This window comes from Mustelus asterias, chromosome 18 (genome assembly GCF_964213995.1).
Source record: "Mustelus asterias chromosome 18, sMusAst1.hap1.1, whole genome shotgun sequence".
Classification (NCBI taxonomy): Eukaryota; Metazoa; Chordata; class Chondrichthyes; order Carcharhiniformes; family Triakidae; genus Mustelus; species Mustelus asterias.
In genome coordinates, this window is record NC_135818.1 from 30,529,833 (window position 1) to 30,549,011 (window position 19,179).

General features: G+C 43.9%; 1 protein-coding gene across 2 annotated transcripts in view; it reads left to right on the top strand.

Annotated features, from left to right (window-relative positions):
• Positions 1-19,179, top strand: part of wdr21 (WD repeat domain 21) — a 173,273-nt gene that overhangs the window by 69,306 nt on the left and 84,788 nt on the right. For both annotated transcript variants that reach the window (XM_078233664.1, XM_078233665.1), the window contains exon 8: positions 3,396-3,445. In XM_078233664.1, coding sequence (XP_078089790.1) covers positions 3,396-3,445 — 50 coding nt within the window. The remainder of the gene's footprint in view (positions 1-3,395; positions 3,446-19,179) is intronic.

The window sequence follows — 19,179 nt, forward strand, 5'->3', positions numbered from 1 at the left end:
GCCTTTGACAAGGTACAGCATGGTAGGTTGTCGCATAAGGTTAAATCTCACGGGGTCCAGGGTGAGGTAGCCAAATGGATACAAAATTGGCTTCTTGACAGAAGCCAGAGGGTGGTTATAGAAGGTTGTTTTTCAACCTGGAGGCCTGTGACCAGCAGTGTGCCTCAGGGATCAGTGCTGGGTCCACTGTTATTTATCATTTACATTAATGATTTGGATGAGAATATAGGAGGCATGGTTAGTAAGTTTGCAGATGACACCAAGATTGGTGGCATAGTGGACAGTGAAAAAAGTTATCTTCGATTGCAACAGGATCTTGATCAATTGGGCCAGTGGGCTGACGAATGGCAGATGGAGTTTAATTTAGACAAATGCGAGGTGATGCATTTGGTAGATTGAACCAGGGCAGGACTTACTCAGTTAATGGTAGGGCGTTGGGGAGAGTTACAGAACAAAGAGATCTAGAGGTACATGTTCATAGTTCCTTGAAAGTGGAATCACAGATAGACAGAATGGTGAAGAAGGCATTCGGCATGCTTCGTTTCATCGGTCAGAACATTGAATACAGGAATTGGGACGTCTTGTTGGAGTTGTACAAGACATTGGTAAGGCCACACTTGGAATACTGTGTTCTGGTCACCCTATTATAGAAAGGATATTATTAAACTAGAAAGAGTGCAGAAAAGATTTACTAAGATGCTACCGGGACTTGATGGTTTGGGTTATAAGGAGAGGCTGAATAGACTGGGACTTTTTTCTCTGGAATGTAGGAGGCTGAGGGATGATGGGGGTAGGGCCTGGGTGGGATTGTGGTCGGTGCAGACTCGATGGGCCGAATGGCCTCCTTCTGCACTGTAGGGTTTCTATGATTTTATAGAGGTCTATAAAATAATGAGGGGCACAGATCAGCTGGATAGTCAATATCTTTTCCCAAACGTAGGGGAGTCTAAAATTAGAGGGCATAGATTTAAGGTGAGAGGGGAGAGATACAAAAGTGTCCAGAGGGGCAATTTCTTCACACACAGGGTGGTGAGTGTCTGGAACAAGCTGCCAGAGGTAGTAGTGGAGGCGGGTACAATGTTGTCTTTTAAAAAGCATTTAGATAGTTACATGGATAAGATGGGTATAGAGGGATATGGGCCAAATGCAGGCAATTGGGATTAGCTTAGGGGTTTAAAAAAAAGGGCGGCATGAACAAGTTGGGCCGAAGGGCCTGTTTCCATGCTGTAAACCTCTATGACTATGGGATCAATGGAGCTATACAAATGATAACTTCTAAAGGCAAGGAATTTGAACGATGTAGACAACCAAATCCACAAGGTGGAATATCAAAGAGACTGAACAATATTAACTGCTAGCGCCCTCATTGGGGGAGCAGGCTGATTTTCTATCCAACTGTCAGACAGGCCAGCTCCGTGTAATCTTTAGAGAGGCCAATCGATCTATGATCAAAGCCATGGAGACCTGTTCCATTTAACGTTTAGAGCCACGCAGATTACTAAAAGACACAGTTTTGTGCCTTTGAACCAGGAAAAGACGGTTTCCCAGTCTTGGGTCCTCTAAACTGTATGGTCTGGTAACTGTTAGCTAGATTTGATGAATAGCGTGACTATATTGGATGTTACATGGGAAAGGGGTGTCTTAGCGAGTGCAGGGAACGTGGTTATATTTTGGGAACAAGAGTTAATTTCAGATAAAATGGTGTGTTAAGTTATTTATATACTTAAGTGTCATAGTGTATTTCTTGTGTGTTTTTCTGTTTTCTTTAATAAATACACTTTCTTAATTGTTTGTGCAATGACTGGACTGGTTCATCACTGGATTATACATTGCTCCTCATATTATTGCAAACAAGAAACAGTTATTCTTGCAGATAACATCAGCAGGGTTCTTAGCACCCATCCACCACCTTCAATATCTATTCCCTCCACCACCGATGCACGTTGGCAGCAGTGTCTCCATCCGCAAGATGCACCGCAGCAACTCACCAAACTCATTACTACCTAGAAGGACAGTGCAGCAGATGCATGGGAACGCCAGTACCTGCAAGCTCCCCTCCAAGTCACTCATCATTTTGACTTGGAACTATATCGCTATTTTTTCACGTCGCTGGGTCAACAACCCTTCCTAATTGCACTGAGTGTATCTGCACCTCATGGACTCCAGTGGTTCAAGAAGCCAGCTGACCACTTTCTCAAGGCAGATTTGAGATGTCTGAAATTAAAAACAGGAAATGCTGGAAATGTTCAGCACCCCAATTTGCATTTGTGGGAAGAGAAACAGAGTTAATGGTTCAGGTTTTTCATTAGAACTGAAAAAATCTATCTCTGTTTTGAAATGTTCAATTGATCCCCAGTCTGAACAGCTCATTGGGAGAGAAAGTTCCAGACACCACTACCCTTTGTGTAAGAAATGCTTCCTTACATCACTCCTGAATGACTCAATTCTATTTTAAGGTTATATCTCTTGTTCCAGATGTCCCCTCAAGAGGAAATAATTTCTCTTTATCTATCATTTCAAATCCTTCAATCATCATAAAGAACTAACCTACCATCATAATTTAATCTGTTTAGTCCTGACATCATTGTGGCTGAGTTGTGGTGTCCTGAGATTAATGCATTATTATAGATGTGGTCTCACCAGAGTTCTGTGCTGCTATAACATCAAAACAAACCCCTTTTGTTTTCTAGTCCCTTTGAGATGAAGACTAACATTCTATGAAGATTTGAAATTATTTTTGTAGGTTACCACTAGGTTTTCGTGATTAACCTCACAATTCCCAATCAAATTTTAACCCCCTTTGCAACGTTCTGCTTATTGCATTACCTAGAGTTCTTAGCAAATTTGGAAATGGCTCTGAATTCTTTCATCCATTGCATTGATAACACAAGAAATTATTATCCCAATCATTTTCTGGTAGGTTGAAATCTCAACTCTGATAATTGATCCCTGACTAGTCAGCTTTCTTATCCTTCATTTTCAGATTTAAACTGTCATCCTAGCTTGGAATTCAGTCGTTTACTCAGTCACTTCTACCATTTAGGGAGGAACTAAACCATGATCATCCTGGACAAGGGAGGATAGGCATTGGGTTTGATCATTTGAACTTTGTGATAATACACCATGGTCTCGTCATGGAAATTGCAGCTTGTATAGAATGGCTTTATGATATTGCATAATTGATCATCTCTCAAACAGTAGTATAGGTGGGTTGATGCGTGGATAATCCAACAGATTTAGTGGATAGCAAAAATAGTGCCAAGTGTTCTGATTATTCTATTACACCTATTCCAGATAGTAAATTGAATGTTACACTCTAACCTGTGTTGTTGGGAGGCTATTTAATAAAGTTAATAAAAATAGAATGTTTTAAATTTGCTATTCTAATTTTTCAGGGGACCTCAATTTGCTGGGCATCTCTATCTGGCTGCGATTCTCACATCATGTATCCTTTAAAATATTTTAGGCTGAGTAATGCACTTTGAATTGATGGACAAAATTTTCTGATTTGGCCGCCTGTGACGGTTGTGATATTAATTGATCTGTGTTCATTGTGACAGTTTTGTAATATTTGTGAAAGCTCAAGTTTGCATATGTAACAGGTAAAGCATTCCACAACAATTTATTGAATTTAAGTGTTACTCTTTTTTGCTTCAAGAAGGTAAGATTTAAAATTATAGGGTGCTGAGCTTGAACTGAGTACCATAGGAAGAGGAGAAGATCAATCGGCCTGTTCATGTCTAGCTTCCTATGCAACTTGATTTGCCCCCTAGCATCTTTGATGGCAATTGCACATCCAAATTTACAGCTGACACAGGGTCATACACAGAGTCTTCATTAATAAATGTGTCAAAAATGTTGATGCCACTGTGCAGAGCCATGGGAAACACTGCTAGTCATGTTTCCGAACCTTTATCCTGAATTCCCCTTCCACCTCCCAGACAAAAGATTACTGATAACACAAGGATACCTTGGGGGTGGCACAGTGGTTAACACTGCTGCCTCATCGCGCCAGGGACCTGGGTTCAATTCCAGTCTTGGATGGATCTGTGTGGAGTTTGCATATTCTTCCCATGTCTGCATGTGTTTCTTCCGGATGCTCTCTCACAATCCAAAGATGTGCTGGTTTGGTGGATTGGCTATGCTAAATTACATAGAACATAGAACATTACAGCGCAGAACAGGCCCTTCGGCACACGATGTTGCACCGACCAGTTAAAAAAAAAAACTGTGACCCTCCAACCTAAACCAATTTCTTTTCGTCCATGAACCTATCTACGGATCTCTTAAACGCCCCCAAACTAGGCGCATTTACAACTGATGCTGGCAGGGCATTCCAATCCCTCACCACCCTCTGGGTAAAGAACCTACCCCTGACATCGGTTCTATAACTACCCCCCCTCAATTTAAAGCCATGCCCCCTCGTGCTGGATTTCTCCATCAGAGGAAAAAGGCTATCACTATCCACCCTATCTAAACCTCTAATCATCTTATATGTTTCAATAAGATCCCTCTGAGCCGCCGCCTTTCCAGCGAAAACAATCCCAAATCCCTCAGCCTCTCCTCATAGGATTTCCCCTCCATACCAGGCAACATCCTGGTAAACCTCCTCTGCACCCTCTCCAAAGCCTCCACATCCTTCCTGTAATGTGGGGACCAGAACTGCACACAGTACTCCAAGTGCGGCCGCACCAGAGTTGTGTACAGTTGCAACATAACGCTACGACTCCTAAATTCAATCCCCCTACCAATAAACGCCAAGACACCATATGCCTTCTTAACAACCTTATCTACTTGATTCCCAACTTTCAGGGATCTATGCACACATACACCTAGATCCCTCTGCTCCTCCACACTATTCAAAGTCCTCCCGTTAGCCCTATACTCAACACATCTGTTATTCCTACCAAAGTGAATTACCTCACACTTCTCCGCATTAAACTCCATCCGCCACCTCTCGGCCCAACTTTGCAACCTGTCTAAGTCTTCCTGCAAACTACGACACCCTTCCTCACTGTCTACCACACCACCGACTTTGGTGTCATCAGCAAATTTGCTAATCCACCCAACTATACCCTCATCCAGATCATTAATAAATATTACAAACAGCAGTGGCCCCAAAACAGATCCCTGAGGTACACCACTTGTAACCGCACTCCATGATGAATATTTACTATCAACCACCACCCTCTGTTTCCTATCCGCTAGCCAATTCCTGATCCAATTTCCTAGATCACCCCCAATCCCATACATCTGCATTTTCTGCAGAAGCCTACCATGGTGAACCTTATCAAACGCCTTACTAAAATCCATATATACCACGTCCACTGCCTTGCCCCCATCCACCTCCTTGGTCACTTTCTCAAAAAACTCAATAAGGTTAGTAAGGCACGACCTACCTGCCACAAAACCATGCTGACTATCACCTATCAATTCATTACTCTCCAAATAACTATAAATCCTATCCCTTATAATTTTTTCCAACATCTTGCCGACAACAGAAGTGAGACTCACCGGTCTATAATTCCCGGGGAAGTCTCTGTTCCCCTTCTTAAACAATGGGACAACATTCGCTAACCTCCAATCTTCTGGTACTATACCAGAGGCCAACGACGACCTGAAGATCAGAGCCAGAGGCTCTGCAATCACTTCTCTTGCCTCCCAGAGAATCCTTGGATAAATCCCATCCGGACCAGGGGATTTATCTATTTTCAGACCCTCCAGAATATCCTGCACATCCTCCTTATCAACTGTAATACTGTCTATTCTACTCCCCTGCAACCCAGTGTCCTCCTCAGCTATATTCATGTCCCCTTGCGTGAACACCGAAGAGAAATATTGGTTCAATGCTTCACCAATCTCCTCCGGTTCCACACATAACTTCCCTCTGCCATCTATAACTGGCCCTAAACTTGCCCTAACCAACCTTCTGTTCTTGACATACCTATAGAACGCCTTAGGATTCTCTTTAACCCTATCCGCCAAAGTCTTCTCATGTCCCCTTTTAGCCCTTCTAAGCTCGCTCTTCAACTCCCTCTTAGCCAATCTAAAGCTTTCTAGTGCACTACCCGAGTGCTCACGTCTCATCCGAACATAAGCCTCCTTTTTCTTTTTAACCAACAAAGAAACTTTTTTGGTGCACCACGGTTCCCTAGCCCTACCAATTCCTCCTTGCCTGACAGGGACATACCTATCACAGACTCGCAGTAGCTGCTCCTTGAAAAAACTCCACATGTCGGACGTTCCCAGTCCCTGTAATCTCCTAGTCCAACCTATGTTTCCTAATTCTCTCCTAATAGCCTCATAATTACCCTTCCCCCAGCTAAAACCACTGGCCCGAGGTTCATGCCTATCCCTTTCCATCACTAAGGTGAACGTAACCGAATTGTGGTCACTATCACCAAAATGCACACCAACTTCCAAGTCTAGCACCTGGTCTGGCTCATTTCCCAGCACCAGATCCAATATAGCCTCACCTCTAGTTGGCCTGTCTACATACTGAGTCAAAAAACCTTCCTGCACGCTTTGAACAAAAACTGACCCCTCTAACGAGCTAGAGCTATAACAATTCCAGTCAATATTAGTCAAGTTAAAATCCCCCATAACAATTGCCCTATTACTTTCACTCCTAAGCAGGATTGACTCCGCAATCCTTTCCTCAACCTCTCTAGAACTTTTAGGAGGTCTATAAAAGACTCCCAACAGGGTGACCTCTCCTCTCCTATTTCTAATCTCCGCCCATACTACCTCAACAGATAAGTCCTCATCAAACCTCCTCTCTGACACTGTGATACAATCTCTGACCAATAATGCTACCCCTCCCCCTCTTCTACCTCCTTCCCTACTTCGACTAAAACATTTGAACCCCGGGACCTGCAGCATCCATTCCTGCCCCTGCTCTATCCATGTCTCTGAAATAGCCACAACATCGAAGTCCCAGGTACTGATCCACGCTGCAAGTTCACCCACTTTATTGCGAATACTCCTGGCATTGAAGTATACACATTTCAAACCCTGCTCCACCCCACCTCTGCAATGCCGTGCATTGCAGTCCCCATCCATGCATCCCTCACTTTCAGCCCCACTACTCAGGATCCCTCCCCCCCCCCGAATCAGTTTAAACCTCCCTGCATGGCCTTAGCAAATTTACCCCCCAGGATATTGGTCCCCTTCTGATTAAGGTGTAGACCATCCTTCTCATAGAGGTCACACCTTCCCCAGTACGAGCCCCAATTGCTTAAGTACCTGAACCCCTCCCTCCTGCACCATCCCCTCAGCCATGAATTCAAACCTTCCCTCTCCCTATTCCTCTCTAAACTATCCCGTGGTACAGGCAAGAGTCCAGAGATAACCACTCTGTCAGTCTTGGCCTTTAGTTTCCACCCCAACTCCATAAATCCCTGCCTAATATCCCCTTCCCCTATCCTCCCTATGTCGTGTGTCCCCACATGTACAATAACTTGTGGTTTATCTCCCTCCCCCCTAAGAGTCCTGAATACCCTGTCAGACACATCCCGGACCCCAGCCCCTGGTAGGCAACACACCAACCCTGAGTCCCTACCTTTAGTTCCGACCCTCCTATCTGTCCCCTTAATTGTGGAGTCCCCAATCACAAGGCCCAGTCTTTTACAGCCCCTAACCACCTGAGCTTTCTCACTCGGCTCACCCCCAGAGATCTGCTCTCTATGCTCAGTTGATTCCTCCTCAACTGTAGCCTCCAGCACCGAAAACCTATTATGGAGGGGAACCGCCCCAGGGGATTGTCTTCCCGATTGCTTCTTACCCCTCCTCCTGGCATTGACCCAAGCCTCATTTCTAGGAGTTACTATTTCTCTATAACTCCTATCAACTTCCACCTCCGCCTCCCGAATTATGCGGAGTTCCTCTAACTCCCCCTCCATCTCCTTTACACGCTCCTCCAGAAGCTGCAATCTAATGCACTTCTTACAACTAAAATCTCCTGAAACACTACTGGATTTCCTCACCACATACATCCCACAGGAGATTACCGCTTTGTGTCTAAAGGTGTGTAGATTAGGAGGAATAGCAATGTAAATTTGCTGATGACACCAAGATTGGTGGAGTAGTGGATGAGGTGGAGGGCTGTTGTAGGCTGCAAAGAGACATAGATAGGATGCAGAGCTGGGCTGAAAAATGGCAAATGGAGTTTAACCCTGACAAATGCGAGGTGATTCATTTTGGTAGGACAAATTTAAATGTGGATTACAGGGTCAAAGGTAGGGTTCTGAAGAATGTGGAGGAACAGAGAGATCTTGGGGTTCATATCCATAGATCTCTGAAGGTTGCCACTCAAGTGGATAGAGCTGTGAAGAAGGCCTATAGTGTGTTGGCGTTCATTAACAGGGGGTTTGAGTTTAAGAGCCGTGGGGTTATGCTGCAACTGTACAGGACCTTGGTGAGACCACATTTGGAATATTGTGTGCAGTTCTGGTCACCTCACTACAAGAAGGATGTGGAGACACTGGAAAGAGTGCAAAGGAGATTTACCAGGATGCTGCCTGGTTTGGAGGGTAGGTCTTATGAGGAAAGGTTGAGGGAACTTGGGCTTTTCTCTTTGGAGCGGAGGAGGTTGAGAGGAGACTTGATAGAGGTTTATAAGATGATGAGGGGGATAGATAGAGCGAACGTTCAAAGACTATTTCCTCGGGTGAATGGAGCGGTAACTAGGGGGCATAACTATAGGGTTCATGGTGGGAGATATAGGAAGGATGTCCGAGGTAGGTTTTTTACTCAGAGAGTGGTTGGGGTGTGGAATGGATTGCCTGCAGGGATAGTGGAGTCAGAAACTTTAGGAACATTTAAGAAGCTATTGGATAGGCACATGGAGTACCTCGGGATGATAGGGAGGAAATAGCTTGATCTGGGTTTCAGACAAAGCTCGGCACAACATCGTGGGCCGAAGGGCCTGTTCTGTGCTGTACTGTTCTATGTTCTATGTAAATGTGTGGGGTTACAGGGATAGGGCAGGTGGTGGGCCTGGGTGGTATGCTCTGTTGGAGAGTCGGTGCAGACTCGACGGGCCAAATAGCCTCCTTCTCCACCATAGGGACTCAGTGATACCTCCAATTCCAAGCACTTTCATTTTTTTCAGTAATCTGTCCGGAGCCTTCTGGAAGTCCATTTAGATGACATCCACAGACACATCAGTGACCTCCTCAAAACATTCAATTAAATGATTAGACATGACCTCTTCATCACAGTTCCCCTTGTGAAATGTAATTTTGTAAATTATTATGATGGTTTTGTTTTAATCCTAGTGGGCAAGCCTTCACTTGCCATATTGTTACCTAATAATAATAATAATGGTACTCAGTTCAAGCTCAGGGTCGGGATAAATGGGTCGTTCACTGGCTGGTGAAACGTAACTAGCGGGATGCCGCAGGGGTCAGCCCTCGGACCTCCAGACTCTTTACAATCTATATAAATGATCTGCAAGCAGGGACAGAGTGTAACATAGCAAAATTTGCGGATGATTCTAAAATTGGTGGGAAAGCAAGCAGTGATTATGATATAAAGATTTTACAGATGGATATATATATAGGGTAAGAGAATAGGCCAGAATTTGGCAGATGGCATTTAATGTGGATGTGTGAGGTTGTCCATTTTGCTAGAAAAAATAGAAAGGCAAATTATTACCTAAATGAAAAGCAGATTCAAAATGCATCCAGGCAAAGGGATCTGGGTGTCTATGTTCATGAATCACAAAGTCGGTATGCAGGGGCAACATGTAATAAAAAGGGCAAATGGAATGTTGGAATTTATTGCAAAGGGGCTGGAGTATAAAAGTAGAGAAGTGCTGTTGCAATTGTATAGGGTGTTGGTGAGACCATATCTGGAGTATTGTGCCCAGTTTTGGTCTCCTTATTTGAGGAAGGATGTGGTGGCATTGGAGGCAGTTCAGAGGAAGTTCACCAGATTGATTCTGGAGATGAAAAAGTTGACGTATGAGGAGAGATTAAACAGTTTGTGCACTTGCTGGAGTTTAGAAGGATGAGAGGGGATCTAATCGAGATAAATACAATTTTAAAAGAGATTGATAAAGTAAATGTAGACCAAATGTTTCCTCTTATGGGGTAATCTAGAACAAGAGATCTCAGGTATAGGTTGAGAGGCGGTAGATTTAAAACTGAGATGAGGAGGAACTACTTCTCGCAGAAGATGGTAAATTTGGGGAACTTGCTGCCCCATAGTGCGGTAGAGTTTGAACTGTTGAATAGTTTTAAGAAGGAGATAGATATATATCTAATAAAAAAGGGATATGGGGATATGGGGAACAGGTGGGGAGGTGGATTTGAGCCAGGGAGAGAAACATAGAAAATAGGTGCAGGAGTAGGCCATTTGTCTCCGAGCCAGCACCACCATTCAATATGATCATGTGCTCTCAGTATCCCATTCCTGCTTTTCGTGCCCTTTGATCCCTTTAGCCACAAAGGCCATGTCCAGCTCCCTCTTGAACATATCTAACTAACTGGCCCCAACAGATTTCTGTGGTAGAGAATTCCACAGGTTCACGACTCTGAGTGAAGGGAGATCAACCATGATCTGATTGAATGGTGGAGCAGGCTCGAAGGGATGAATTTGCCGCCTCCTGCTCCTAATTCCTATGTTCCTGCCTTTAATGTGAATTAATGTCAATGTTCAATGCGAGCATTAAGCTTTTTTTCAGTAAATGCATTGAATCTATGTGAATCTATCCGTTATCTCTTCTATTCATGCGCTCTCACTGATAGAAAATGAAAGGACAGGAGACTCAGGAAATTGTATTGTTCTCTTCAGTACATTGAAGTTTGCATATTTTAGATCTGAGGGAGAAAGTATAAGAACATAAGACCTAGGAGCAGGCCATCTGATCCCTCAAGCCTGCTCCGCCTTCAATAAGATCATGGCTGATCTTTTCGTGGACTCAGCTCCACTTACCCGCCCACTCACCATAACCCTTAATTCCTTTACTGTTCAAAAATTTATCTATCCTTGCCTTAAAAACATTCAATGAGGTAGCCTCAACTGCATCACTGAGCAGGGAATTCCACAGATTCACAACCCTTTGTATGAAGAAGTTCCTCCTCAACTCATCTATATCAACTCAAAAATGTACTGTTGTGAAGGACTTCTGCAAACTAATCACAGGACACCAAGGTGCAGGTCGAGATTGTTTATTCAAGCATGCCCGTAGGGAGGGCCTAGAGATCCCAAATACCACACTCTACCAAATCACAAATGTTCACTATTATTGGTCATGTACACAGAACATTGTTTAAATCTTGTCTACAACCAGGCTCGTTATCTCCTCCTGGCTAGATCATAGAAATCATAGAAGCCCTACAGAACAGAAAGAGGCCATTTGGCCCATCGAGTCTGCACCAACCACAATCCCACCCAGGCCCTACCCCCATATCCCTACATATTTTACCCACTAATCCCTCTAACCTACGCATCTCAGGACACTAAGGGGCAATTTTAGCATGGCCACTCAACCTAACCCGCACATCTTTGGACTGTGGGAGGAAACCGGAGCACCCGGAGGAAACCCACGCAGACACGAGGAGAATGTGCAAACTCCACACAGACAGTGACCCAAGCCGGGAATCGAAGCCAGGTCCCTGGCGCTGTGAAGCAGCAGTGCTAACCACTGTGCTACCGTGCCGCTACCCTGATACTATTTGTCTTCGAGAGACTGCAGTTGATCTGTTTCGTCTTAACTCCTGTCCCAACAGCAGTAAACAGTTGGTTCCCAAAGTCTTTCTGGAAAGTTCTGCTGATATGGGTTCTTAGGGTGTGTAAGGTTCATTGGTGACTGGCTGTGTAAGCATTTAACTAGCATATGTTTTTCACTGATCAAGTCAGGAATGTTAGCTCGAACCCTCATTTAATTATTTTATATCCTGTAATTTCGTCAGCTATGATGAAGGGTAATTCTGACTCAAAACGTTGGCTCTATTCCCTCTCCACAAATGCTGTCAGACCTGCTGAGATTATCCAGCATTTTCTGTTTTTGTTTCAGATTCCAGCATCCGCAGTATTCTTCCTTTATTTATATGAGATTAGTGGCACTCAGCACAAAGGACTAGACACAACAGCAATAGAAAGTAAAGAAGATATTTCATTAACAAACCCCAGTGAAATAAAAGCAAGGTGGAAGAGCCCATTGAAAAGCTAGATACGAAAAATTTAAAATTTGAAATGACTGAGCTAGAACGCAGTAATGTCGACATCGATTTAATTGGACCAGGATTGTGAGAGTGAAATAGGAGTAGCAACAAATTTGACTAAAACTGGAATAGATGAATTATCAATAGAGTTGATTTTTTTTTAAATGCAAAAGAACAAAACATCAATGTTAACTAAACTGAACAGATGTTTACTAATCAAAAGAATGATAGAGGACTTCCTGCAGAAAATAGTGATGTTCTGATTGTTTGTGCATAGAAGGTTGGTGTTGAGAATTCTCACAAAGAGGGTGGGAAGCCGACATCAGAGATTACCAGTTTAGATTCCAGGAAGGAAGAGGAACAAGAGAAACAATTGACATTATCAGATGAATGAGTGAGTGTAGTTTAGAGTTTGGATACAAAGTTTTAATTTTGAAAAGGCATGTGATTAGGTTAACTGGATTAAGATCTTGATAGAGCTGAAAGGTATTGGAAAGACTGGAGAGACAGATGACACATAAGACGCCTGTACATGGAACAAGCAGCAACAGTGAGAGAGCCAACTGTAATTGAAAGAGGAGTTTGACATACATATTATTTATCACCAATCCTATGCAGAAGCAGTGATTAAATAAGTTTAAGACACAGAATCTGGTGTTAAGGTTGGGATGCTAAATATAGAATCAATGGCACAGAGACAGGCCCTTTGGCCCAAACTGGTCCATGCCGACCAAAATGCCATCTAAGCAGCCATTTGCCTGGATTTGACCCATATCCCTCTAAACCTTTCTATCCACGTATCTGTCCAAATGTCTTTTAAATGTTGTTAATGTCCCTGCCTCAACCACTTCCTCATTCCACATATGTACCACCCTCTGTGCAAAAATAGTTGATCCTCAGGTTCCCATTAATTGTTTCCCCTCTTAACTTAAACCTATACCCTCTCGTTCTCGATTCCCCAACCCTGGGAAAAAGACTGAGTCGTTCACCTTATCCATGCCCCTCATGATCTTATACACCTCTGTAAGATTACCCCTCAGCCTCTTGCACGCCAAAGAAAAGAGTCCTCGCTGTCCAATCTCTCCCTATAACTCAGTTCCTTGAGTCCTGGCAACATCCTTGTAAATCCCTTCTGTACTCCCTCCAGTTTAGTGACATCTTTCCTATAGCAAGAAGACCAAAACTGAACACAATACTCCAGGTGCAGCCTCACCAACGTCCTCTACAACTGCAACATAACTTCCCAACTTCTATACCCAATGCCCTGACAGATGAAGGCCAGCAGGCCAAAAACCTTCTTCACTGCCCTATCTACCTGTGACTCCACCTTTCGAGAACCGTGCACGTGAACTCCAAGGTCCAACTTCAGTTAGATTTGTAAATGATAAAGCATTTGGAGCAAGAACAGAAGTAGAATAAGAAGCATAGAAACTAGAAGCAGGAGTAGGCCATTCAGCCCTTCAAGCTGCTTGGCCATTCATCTTGATCATGGCTGATCATCGAATTCAATATCCTGATTCCCCCTTTCCTTTCATATCCATTGATCCTTTTAGCCCCAAGAGTTATATCTAATTCCTTCTTGAAATCAGACAACGTTGTGGTCTCAACTACATTCTGTGGTAGTGAATTCCACGCATTCACCACCCTCTGGGTGAAGAAATTTCGCCTCCCCTCAGTTCTAAAAGGGTTACTCCTTTTCCACAAACTTTGACCCCTGGTTCTGGACTCTTTCTCCCCCCCACCACCATTGGGAACATTCTTTCTGAACCTACCCTGTTAGAATTTTAGAAGTTTCTATGAGATCCCCTCTCACTCTTCTAAACTCCAATGAATATAATCCTAACTAATTTACTCTCTCCTCATGTGACAGACCTACCATCCCAGGAATTAGCCTGGTAAACCTTCGCTGTACTCCCTCTACAGCAAGGGCATCCTTCCTCAGATAAGGACACCAAAACTGCACACAATACTCCAGATGTAGCCTCACTAACACCCTGTAAAAAAACATCCCTATCCCTAAACTCAAATCCTCTCGCTATGAAGGCCAACATACCATTTGCCTTCTTAACTGCCTGCTGTACCTACGTTCTTACTTTCTGCGACTGATGCACGAGGTCTCCAAGGTTACGTTGAGTACCCACCTCTCTCAATTTACACCCATTCAAGTTATAATCTGTCTCCCTATTATTGCTACCAAAGTGGATAAGCTCACATTTATCCGCATTATACCGCATCTACCATACAGATGCCCCCACACACAGCCTGTCCAAATCACGCTGAAGCACCTCTGCATCCTCCTCACAGCTCACCCACCCACCCAACTTCTCCAAAGTTTGGAGATGTATCATCTCCAAATTTGGAGATAACAGATTCAGTTCCCTCTTCCAAATCATTAATATATAATGTGAACAGTTGGGGTCCAGGCACAGATCCCTGCAGAACCCCACTAGTCACTGCCTGCCAATCAGAAAAAGACCCATTTATGCCAATTCTTTGCTTCTGAGACCTTGTCAACTACAAGGTAATCATGGTGATATGAGGCATAAATTGGCCATCATGGACTGGGAAACAGTACTGAAAGGAAAGACAGTAGACAGGCAATGGCAGGCATTTATGGAACGAATAGGTGAACTCCAGAAGCTGGTTATTCGTTTTTGGCACAAGAGTGGTAAGGGAATTGTGGCCAAACCATGGCTTACAAGGGAAATTAGAGATAGTATCAGATTCAAGGAAAAAGCATATAAATTGGCAAGATAAAGTAATAGGCCCGAGGATTGGGAGCAGTTTAAAATTCAGCAAAGGAGGACCAAGCGATTGATTAAGAAGGGAAAAATAGAGTATGAAAATAAGCAGGCAGGCAGGGAATATAAAAAAAATTGTAAAAGTTTCTACAGATTTGTAAAGAGAAAAGGATTGACCAAAACTTACAGTCAGAAACAGGAGAATTCATAATGGGGAATAAAGAAATGGCCAACGAATTAAATTTGTACTTCGCTTCAGTCTTCACAAAGGAAGACATGAATAATGTACCAGAAGTGCTGAGAGAAACATGTTTTAGTGAGGAGCTGAAGGAAATCAGCATTACTAGAGGAATGTTTTTGGGGAAATTGATGGGATTGAAGGTGGATAAATCTCTAGGTCCTGATAATCTTCATCCCAGAGTTCTTAAGGAAATAAGGTACTTCCAGGAAATGCCCTGGAAATAGTAGATCCATTGGTGGTTACATTCCAAAATTCTTTGGACTCTAGAATAGCTGCCACAGATTGGAGGGTAGCTAATGTAAACCCGCTATTCAAAAAGGGAGGTAGAGAGAAAACGGAACTATAGACCGGTGAGCCTAATGTCGGCACTGGGGAAGTTGTTAGAGTCTATTATCAAGGATTTCATAACTCAGCATTTGGAAGGCAGTGGTATAATCAGACAAAGTCAGCACGGATTTACAAAAGGGAAATCATGCTTGATGAATCTATTGGAATTTTTTGAGGATGTAGCTAATAGAGTTGATTGTGGAGAACCAGTGGATGTGGTTTATTTAGACTTTCGACAAGGTCTCACATAACAGACTACCACGTAAAGTTAAAGCACATGGGATTGCAGGTAATGTCTTGAGATAGATTGAAAGCTGGTCACTCGTCCCCAAGGGTTCTCTCACAACTAGATTGCCGACTTATCCTTTCTCATTGCATAACACCCAGTCCAATATGGCCTTCTCCCTTGTTGGTTCCATAGAATCCCTACAGTGCAGGGACGCCATTCAGTCCATCAAGCCTGCACCGACCACAGTCCCACCCAGGCTCTATTCCTGCAACCCCACATATTTACCTTGCTAATCCCCCTGATACTAAGCATCAATCAACCTAACCCACACAGAGTCATGGAGGTTTACAGCATGGAAATAGGCCCTTCGGCCTAACTTGTCCATGCCGCCCTTTGTTTTAAAACCCAATTGCCCGCATTTGGCCCATATCCCTCTATACCCATCTTACCCATGTAACTGTCTAAATGCTTTTTAAAAGACAAAATTGTCCTTGGACTGTGGGAGGAAACCGGAGCACCCGGAGGAAACCCACGCTGACATTGGGAGAATGTGCAAACTGCACACAGTCAGCGACCCGAGGCTGGAATCGAACCCAGGTCCCTGGTGCTGTGAGGGAGCAGTGCTAATCACAGTGCCACCGTGCTGCCCCAAACATATTGCTCCAGAAAACCATCCCGTATGCACTCCAGAAAACCATCCCGTATGCGCTCCAGAAAACCATCCCGTATGCGCTCCAGAAAACCATCCCGTATGCGCTCCAGAAAACCATCCCGTATGCGCTCCAGAAAACCATCCCGTATGCACTCCAGAAATTCCTCTATTGTACTGTGACTAATTTGACTTTCCCAATCTATATGCTGATTAAAGTCACCCATAGTCACAGATGTTCCTTTAAGACATGCAGCTCTGATTTCCTGTCTAATGCTTTTCCCACAGTACCACTACAGTTTTGTGGTCTGTATACCAACCCCACCAATGTTTTTTGCTTCTTGTTTCTTAACTTGACCTATACAGAGTCCACATCATCTATGCTAATACCTTTCCCCAATATCGTATCAATATCATCTTTAATCAACAGTACAACTAAACCATCTTTTCCTTTCAGTCTGTCCTTCCTAAACACTGAATATCTCTCAATGTTTAGTTCCCATCCTTGCTCACCTTAATGCCAACTATATTAAACTCCTTTACATCTATCTATGCATCTAATTCATCCATTTTGTTCCGAGTGCTCCAAGCATTCAGGTACAAAACCTTAAGGTGGGCACCTTGAACGTTTCTTTTCCCTTTCCTACTATGTTTTACTCAGTCCTTATCTGACTCTGGCCCTTGATTTCTCTGCCTATCACTTTCCTTATTCTCCTTACTGTCTTTTCCTCTCGTTCTTAATTCCCCCTCTTCTGAATCCTTGTAAAGGTTCCCATGCCCCTGCTATATTAGTTTAAATCCTCCCAAATCACTCTACCAAGTACCCCACCCTAAGGACATCAGTTCCAATTGGTGCAACCCTTCCAGTTTGTACAGATCCCACCTCCCCCAGAACCGGTCCCAATGACCTAGGAATCTGAAACCCTCCCCCTCGCACTATCTTTTCAGCCACATATTCATCCTATGCATCTTGCTGTTTCTTCTCTGACTAGCACATGGCACAGGTAGTAATCGTGAAATCACTGCCTTTGAGGTCATACTTTTCAGCTTGCTCCCTATATTCTGCTTTTTGGATTTCATCCCTCTTTTTACCTATGTTGTTTGTACCAACGTGTACTACAACCACCGGCTGCTTGCCCACCTTCAGAATGTCTTGCAGTCGCTCTGAGATCATCCTTGACCATAGCACCAGGGAGGCAACATACTATCCTGGAGTTTTGTTTGCGGCCACAGGAACGCCTATAGAACATAGAACAGTACAGCACAGTCCAGGCCCTTCGGCCCACGATGTTGTGCCGAACCTTTTCCGAAACCAAGATCAAGCTATCCCATTCCCTATCGTTCTAGTGTGCTCCATGTGCCTATCCAATAGCCGCTTGAAAGTTCCTAAAGTGTCCGACTCCACTATCACAGCAGGCAGTCCATTCCACACCCCAACCACTCTCTGTGTAAAGAACCTACCTCGTACATCGCTCCTATATCTTCCACCACGAACCTTATAGTTATGCTCCCTAGTAACAGCTACATCCACCCGAGGAAATAGTCTCTGAATGTCCACTCTATCTATCCCCCTCATCATCTTATAAACCTCTATTAAGTCGCCTCTCAACCTCCTCCGCTCTAAAGAAAAATGCCCTAGCTCCCTCAACCGTTGCTCATAAGACCTACCCTCCAAACCAGGCAGCATCCCGGTAAATCTCCTTTGCACTCTTTCCAATGTTTCCACATCCTTCTTATAGTGAGGTGACCAGAACTGCACACAATATTCCAAATGTGGTCTCACCAAGGTCCTGTACAGTTGCAGCATAACCCCACGGCTCTTGAACTCAAACCCCCTGTTAATAAACGCCAACACACTATAGGCCTTCTTCATGGCTCTATCCACTTGAGTGGCAACCTTCAGAGATCTGTGGATATGAACCCCAAGATCTCTCTATTCCTCAGCACCCTACCTTTGACCCTGTAATCCACATTCAAATTTGTCCTCCCAAAATGAATCACCTTGCACTTATCAGTGTTAAACTCCATCTGCCATTTTTCGGTCCAGCTCTGCATTCTATCAATGTCTCTTTGCAGCCTACAACAGCCCTCCACCTCATCCACTACTCCACCAATCTTGGTGTCATCTGCAAATATACTGATCCACCCTTCAGCCCCCTCCTCCAAGTCATTTATAAAAATCACAAATAGCAGAGGACCCAGCACTGATCCCTGTGGTACACCGCTGGTAACGGGTCTCCAGTCTGAAAATGTTCCATCTACCACCACCCTGTCTTCTATGAGATAGCCAGTTACTTATCCAATCGGCCACATTTCCCTCTATCCCACACCTCCTTACTTTCTTCATGAGCCGACCATGGGGGAACCTTATCAAACGCCTTACTAAAATCCATGTATATGACATCAACTGCTCTACCTTCATCGACCCACTTAGTTACCTCCTCAAAAAATCCAATCAAATTTGTGACGCAAGACTTACCCTTCACGAATCCAAGTTGACTATCCCGGATTAAGCTGCATCTTTCTAAATGGCCGTAAATCCTATCCCTCAGGACCTTTTCCATTAACTTGCCGACCACCAAAGTAAGACTAACCGGCCTATAATTGCCAGGGTCATTCCTATTTCCTTTCTTGAACAGAGGAACAACATTCGCCACTCTCCAGTCCTCTGGCACTATCCCCGTGGACAGTGAGGACCCAAAGATCAAAGCCAAAGGCTCTGCAATCTCATCCCTTGCCTCCCAAAGAATCCTAGGATATATCTCATCTGGCCCAGGGGACTTATCGACCTTCAGGTTTTTCCAAATTGCTAATACGTCTTC